Source organism: Propithecus coquereli, unplaced genomic scaffold, assembly GCF_000956105.1.
Source record: "Propithecus coquereli isolate 6110/MARCELLA unplaced genomic scaffold, Pcoq_1.0 Scaffold24, whole genome shotgun sequence".
NCBI lineage: Eukaryota > Metazoa > Chordata > Mammalia > Primates > Indriidae > Propithecus > Propithecus coquereli.
The window spans coordinates 1616469-1624126 of record NW_012147952.1 but is presented as its reverse complement, the minus strand read 5'-3'; the positions used below and the strand labels follow the sequence as shown (position 1 = coordinate 1624126).

Genomic DNA, 7658 nt, shown 5'->3' with positions numbered 1-7658 from the left:
ACCAGCTGTGCGACCTTTAGGCTGTCATTGCTTAGCTTCTCTAAGCAGCAGATCTTTCTACGTGAAATAGGGGTCATAAGAGTACTTACCTCTTAGTATTGCTGTATTAAACGTAATGCCATAGCCCTTTGTATGCAAATCAAATACAGTAAGTCCTCACTTAACTTTGTTAAAGACAGGTTCTTGGAAACTGTGACTTTACATGAAATAATGTATGACAGGTCAGTGAATAATGCCATTTCATTCAATTTTGTTTCGTTATAAAGTTGATTAGAAAAAAAATTAATTTTCATATACAGCATTTTGCTTAGAGTCACAGTTTCCAAGAACCTACTGACATTAAGTGTGGACTTACTGTATATGTTATCATAATTATTTCTTTATATATAATGATCTCTTTCAATAGACAGGGAGCTCCTTTAAGACAGTAATTTTTTTCATTTTTATATTCTAAGTATTAATACTTAACATCTAGTACTTAACAAAGCCCTTAATAATGTCAGATCATATATCTCAGGCTGGGATTTCAAGAAATAAGTTGTCAGAATCAGCAAGAAACCACGAAGACTTAGCAAAACTGCTTTTTCTTAGGTTACTTCCCATCAGGTACACCCTGAAATCCTAACACCATGTAGCTTTATCTGATTTGAAGAGAGATTACTGCTTTTCTACTTCTGTCTAAACAAAGAATTGTCAAGCTGTCTCGTTACCTCTTATTTTAGTGGCTGACTTGTCCTCTGCCCTCGCCCAGTTATGAAGGCATGCATATTAAACAACTTTACTCTTTACAGCTTTACTTTTTTTTGCCTCCTGTTAACCCAGCCTAACAGATGATCTCATATCTTGTAGACCAAACAACTGGATGACTTAACAGGGTAATAATATTCAGTCAACTGTTTTAAAAACTGTAAACAACTGAAGGTGTAATGGCTCAAATTGCTTTATTGTCTCAAATTTGATGTTCATCTAGCTCTGTTCATTTTGCTTTACAAAGTTGCAGCCGGTGTGGTCTATAAAATGTTAAGAGCTCTTAGAAAGTCGAAACTATATCTCAATAGTTATTTTACTATAATGCAAGATGAAATTAGCGCTTATCAAGTATTTTGTGGGAGGTAGTGATTATGAAATATATGGACACACTTTTAGATAAGAAAAAAATCATAAAAAATCATTTAGAAAGTTAATAATTTCTCTTTTATTATTTTTAGAGGAGACTTATCTATATTAGAAGATGTGTTTATTGCCCAAGATTCTGTTGAAGATAATTTAGAATAAACATATTGCTTGTTTTTTTTCCTGTTAAGTTGGCCTCCTCTAAAGCAAAGTTCTACAAATTAGCCAAGGGTCCAGAAGGAAGAGATGGAAAGAGGAAACAGATACTATGACAAGAGACGCAGGAATTAATATTTTGATATGTCACATAACTTGAAATGGTTTGGCAACTGGACAACAGAGTTGTCTCTTTTATTAGCACATTCAAACAGCAGCAGAAAACAACCTTCCATTTGATTCTTACTGAGATTTATTGTTTTTAATAATGCCACTTTTCAGAAGTATAGTCATGTGTTCACTTAGACAGGCTGACAAAGTGAAAACTTGTATGTGATGCAAAGTACCCTTTGGGCCATAGATTAAGACATAAATAGTGCAGTGACAAGTCAAGTTAAATGCCCGCGGCAGACAACACATCCCAGCCTCCCCTTCCCATGATCTGGCTCCCATTTTGCACCATAGAACCCACAATGGAAATCTGGCAAAACATAGAACACAGATGGCTACTGACTGACATGAAAAGTAAATTTTATTAAACATGTTTACATACATGAGTTGGAAGTTCATTTAAAAGCACAGGGGAGTGTTAAGACAAGTGGTCAAAATAGAAAGATACTACCCAATTATAATCAGTTTGATTGTTGGCCACTAAGACAGAACGGAATCTAGTAGAAGTGCACCAATGCTTCAGTTCTTCCTGCTCAGCATGGTGAGCAGTGGTCAATCTGTGCCCTGTGGAATGATGGGCAGATAATTCTGGCATGTGTAAATAATAATAAATAATTCACTTGGTGCAGGCAGTATGTCTATGGATTAAAACCTAGTGTGTACACAGTGTCTACATGTGTTACAGCCCCACAGTAGGAATCTACACCAAAATATTTATTAGAAGGAATTTGGTCCGCGTACTACATCACGTTTTCCGGAGGGTAAAAAATAAAGTCCATCTATAGACATTTCACCCCAGACCCACAGACTGAGTCTGGCTAAAACCTGCAAAATGTCTATAACAAAAATGGATGGCTTAGATTTCTTGGTTATTTCAGTATAGTAATTAACAAGCAAACTGTACAAGTACATGCAACATACAAGCTGGCCTATGTGGAACTAACATACATTATTAAATAACCTTTTGTTTCTTTTCTTTTTTAATTTTTTTTACAAAACGTGCATGCAGCTTTGAACAGTTCCAAGTCATGCTGCTCTATTTGTGTAATCACAAAAGTTGAGTGACTCATAAAAGGTGGGAGAACATATCGATGCATCTGCAGAGTCTGCAGTTTGTAGCACATGTACAGAATGTCACAAGGCAAATTCAAGGCCAAGAAAAACTAAATGAAGAAAATGCAAATTGAAATTTGACTTTGTTTTATTTTCCCTCCAAAAAGTAAGATACTTTGCATTAAAAAATCAAGCTTTGTGCTTGCATCAATCTCAAAGAAATGTAAACTAAAATTCGATAAAAACATTAGTTTAGTGCAGAATATTTCAACTGGAATTTCCAGTGGAATATTGAACAGCTCATACCATGCTCTTTCCAGGGCAGATGTGTGTGTCTACACTGAGGCATGGCTGAGAAGCCTGGGCATAGCTGAAAGTGTCTTAGGCTCAAATCCATTCCTAGTCACCATTTTGGGAAGTCAAAAGTATGGTTTATACACATAAGCATATATATTTTTTTGATATCAGGAAGAAAAAGGTATTACAAGGAGTGTTCTCAAAGTACAATTATGCAGTTAGTTTTAGTCCCCAGCATTAGTTGATGGGTTGATTTGTTTAAAAGTCTTCCATGCAAAACAATGGAAAACATAAATTAATTTTCTAGAATGCAAACAGATATGCTCTTCATTTAAAAAAGTAATTCAGAGATTATTTATTTTGGAAGATAACTTTTTGTCTTTTGGGTTTCCACACATAAGACTTTGAAGAATTATAAAATGAAAGCCAGTGAAACCCTTCTTTGGCCTCACGTTCTCTAGCTGTTGAACACTTTGGGGAGATGCTACAGAGACTGCTTCAGCCCTTTTTTGGGTGCTTTTGGAAAAAAGAAAGGAAGAGTCTCTGTTAGCATCATGAAGCCTGTCATGACACAGCCCAAAAACTAGAAATAACAATTATGGTGAAACAAAACAAAAACTCAAGAAACCAAAAACTGACAAACACAAATAAACAAAACACACAAAAGAACAAAACTCAAACACCAGGGAAATAACACTGCTTGTGGTCTGTGCAGAAACGTGTAGAATACAACTTTTCACAGAGTGAGAGTTTCCAGTTTGTTCAATTTGGTGTGTGCACATGTGTGTGTGTGAATTTAAAGTTTCCTCTTTTTCTGTTTGTAGAAGCATCAGTGACTCTCACTAGCACGTTGATTCTTACTGTAATTTGATAGACTGCCTTGTTCTGTCATATGAAGCCATGTTTTAAACAACAATTGGGACATATTATTGAAAAACTACTACAGGCAAAACACAAGTTGATTGTCTGTCTCCAACAATGCTTTTGATCATGAAATATCTGGTTCAGATTATTATCCTGAAAGGTAGAGTTTTATTGGAATGACTCTGGTATGAGTTCACTATGATCGAATGCAGGGAGGCCCAGTTGAACTTTCCAGAGATGATTGGGAAGCCCGGCGGGTTAGGGGAGTGAGCGTGGGATCCACCAGTGAGGACGGTGGGAACAATTTGTACCATCCGATTACCATGCTGGACAGATCAAGTTCTTCCAACAAGATCTGAGCCACACCCATAAAGCATTTGTGGTCCATTCTGCCATAGTCTCCCCAGACAATCACCTGCAGAGACAGAGAAACACAACATAACTTGAACTTCTCTTTTTAAAGCAACTGTTCTGTAAAAGTGGGCCAGTCGCTGAAGGAGAGGAAATTAATACAACTAATACCATGGAGGAAGCATACTAAGATAAGAAGAATTACTAACCTTAAGGTGCTCAGAGACACTCCACAAGTTTTAGATTTGATGGAATGTATGCAGTATTTCCCTAGTCAATGAGGGGTATTATCTACATAAGTCATGTTAAAGAAATAAATATGTAAGTTTATTCTTCTATAAATTTAGTACCTTTCTTATGTAACTACTATCTGGTAAACAATGTGCAGATTCATAGACATATAAAAATGAAAATTTGTACAACCTAGGAGGGCAAAACAAGCAATCTAACTCAGTGTACCATGGAGTGTGTGTACAATGAAGTATGTACAAAGAATGAGAATATTCATTTGATTTCTTTTGTATTATGGTCTTGTTAGTGAAGGGGCAGATTGAAAAATAATTGTGAGCCGGTACCTTTTGAGGACTTGCCTGCCAATTTTGATTTGATTAGATGGTTAATAAGTCAGTGAACTCACTGACAATTACCATGACCTGGGTCAACGCCTACTAGTGTCGGACAAGCCTTCCACATTACAGATACTCCCAGGTTCCATTTTCTAATCCTTCCATCTTCTGTAAAGGTTCTCAGCTGAACTTATTCATCTGCTTTACACAAGCATAACTGGTGAATCCTACCTTTTCTATTTACTGAGTAACTTTGCCAAATTACTTAATTTCTTGAACCGCAGACACAATCTTTAAAATGGGGATAATGGTATTTATTATACATGGTGGTTACAAAGTCTAAAAGAGTTAATATGTGTAAGCACCTACAAATGCATCTGGCATTCAACCAGAACTCAATATTTGTTGGTCCCTGCAGACTTCCCATTTTTGTTTCCCTTCTTCCTCTTTGAATCTCACGTCTGGTACATAGTATGCTCAATCAACTATTATTAGCAGTGTTTTCTTTGATATATCTCTACTATTTATTTATTTATTTATTTATCATCTATCTGGTTGAGGAGAGAGAAAGTGTAGGAAATACGACAAAGGCAGAAGGACAGGATAGAGGGAAGGAAGAAAAGAAGGAAGAGAGAAAATAAAAATTTCATTTTCTATTAGATTCACCAGATTTTTCTAATACTAAAAAATATTTATATTATAAATTAACCATTTGGGTTTTTTCCTACTCAAGAATATTCTACCACATTTATCTTTACTAAATTTTATTCCCTTTGTATTAGACCACCTCTTCAATGTATGAATAATTATAGATATTACAATGTGAAAAGCTGAACAAACTGTTACTGACCTGAAGAACTTTACCCTGTGGACTTTCATCAAAAACCAGGGACTGTTGATACAAAGGATCAAGGGTTTTTCGTGCAATTCTTGTCTTCTTCTTGGCTATACAGGCCCCATTTTCCAAAAGATATACTTTGACATATGGAGCTAAACAAATGTATATTAACATATGAGAAGTTAATCCTTAAATTCAAGTGATTTTTATCAGAGAATGCCTTACTAGGAAATTAGAGATGTTTATTGAAAGTTTCCCATTGACTATTTAAATAATTTAAAATTTGCATTGCTTCATAAATTCTATTTCTTAAAACCTATATGTTACCATTACTGCCATTTCCCTACTTTCAAATAAATGTATACAAAGTTATCCTAAGATTTTGACTTCTGTGGGTTACAGCTGACATTACAATTAATATTTTAAAGCTCATTGTTTCCTTTTTATAATTAGAACTAATTTCTTTTTTCTTTTGCATTTGTAAATGTACAGAAAGAAAATAATTGACACATACTAAGAAAGAATCATAACTAAACTTTTTTAAACATGACAATACTCTTCCTAACACCTTCTGACAGAATAATTGTGCAAAGGAAACACATCTGTTTTAATAGAATCAAAGAAACACTGCCTTTTTAATCAATCAGATGATGTAAAACGGAGCACATAAAATTCAAATTCAGCAAGTGTTTTTTTTTGCCTATTTAAAATTGTCTTGAGCAAACTAAGTAATACGTTTCCTTACCAGGTGTTGATTTGGACCCAGGCTTCTGTGTGAGGCTTCGCGCTCTAATAACTTCAACTTCTAATTGGCCCTTTTTATCCTCCATTCCAATCTGTATATCTCCTGCAAGTGGAGGGGAAGCAAACATGTTTCAGTTCTTTGCAGTTGTGTGCAATTAAAAAGAAGCAGAGCCCCATAACAGACTCCAAATTATCTTCACAATTTTTGATTAAAAAACTGATATTTAGACCCACCACTCTACAACCCCACTTTTCATTCCCAGCCTCCAAATCAAGTTTTGAAATGTTTCTCTTATTTTTTCTGTTACTAATCCATTTTATGAGATTCACAAATTAGTTTATAAATCACTAGCTACAGCAACACTGAAGTACTTACATGATCTTGTATTTAATAAGATTTCTTATTCTTATTTCATCCAGTATAGTTACTCATTAATAAAAATTATAATTATCTGTATTTCCATTATACAGAGAAAGCCGCCATTACTATTGTATCTATCTAGCTACGTATCATCAGTCATGACCACACACTGTCACTTTATGGACCACGTGGACTCCTACATGGATATGTCATGACCTATTTAACTAGACCTTTGTTGAAGGAAATGTAGGTTATTTACATAAACTATATTTATGTAAACAGCACTATAATAAGCATTTTTTTAGAATTCTTGCACACATGGCCAATTATTTTTTAAACATAAAATTCCAAGATTTTTAATTTTCATATATAATTGTGTGGACATTCAAAAAAGTCCATGCATACTGCCAATGATCCTCCAGAAAGCTGGTACCTGTTCTCACTACCACCAGAAATATATATATTCCCATTTCTCGCACTCACTAATATTGGTATTAGCAATTATGTCTAATTTTTACCAATCTGATGGTTAAAAAGTTGTATTAATTTACATATATTTTATTATTAGGGAAGCTTATGTAGCCTATATGTAGTTTGACATAAAATTAGCCTAGCAACTAGAATGACTTAGAGTTTCTTCCTTTTTATTCCATGGAAATGTTTGTTTCACAATTTTCATGTCTTTTGAGTTTGTATTTGTTAGAATTCATTTGTGAAAAACACCTGGCCTATTTACCCCCATTTTTTGGTGGGTAGAATATTAAATAGTAATGGTTATAGTTCTATTCAGGTTTTCTATACCTTCTACTTCTTAAATTCTTTTTTGCAGGTCACATTTTTAAAACTTATTAATACCTTTTGCAACAATTTGGATGGAACTGGAGACTATTCTCCTACGTGAAGTGTCGCAAAAATGGAAAAACGAACACCACATGTTCTCACTATTAAATTGGAACTAACCAATTAGCACTCGTGTGCACAGATGGAAGTAAAACTCAATGGAAATCGTGCAGGTGGGAGGAGGGAGGAGGGGATGGGTGAAATCATACCTAACAGGTACAATGTACACTATCTGGGTGATGGGCACACTTATAATTTTGACTCAAGTAGTACAAAAGCAATCCATTTAACCAAAATATTTGTA

The 7658-nt window shown here is 34.6% G+C and overlaps 1 protein-coding gene across 7 annotated transcripts in view; it reads right to left on the bottom strand.

Moving 5' to 3' along the window:
* Nucleotides 1-1783: 1783 nt before the first annotated feature.
* The window catches only part of RIMS1 (regulating synaptic membrane exocytosis 1), a 482695-nt gene continuing 476820 nt past the window's right edge, over nt 1784-7658 (bottom strand). For 6 of the 7 annotated variants that reach the window (XM_012646050.1, XM_012646053.1, XM_012646052.1 and 3 more), the window contains 3 exons: nt 6155-6256; nt 5422-5561; nt 1784-4069 (listed from right to left, as the gene is read on the bottom strand). In XM_012646050.1, coding sequence (XP_012501504.1) covers nt 3851-4069; nt 5422-5561; nt 6155-6256 — 461 coding nt within the window. In that variant the 3' untranslated portion in view covers nt 1784-3850. The remainder of the gene's footprint in view (nt 4070-5421; nt 5562-6154; nt 6257-7658) is intronic. The other variant, XM_012646051.1, reaches the window with a different exon arrangement.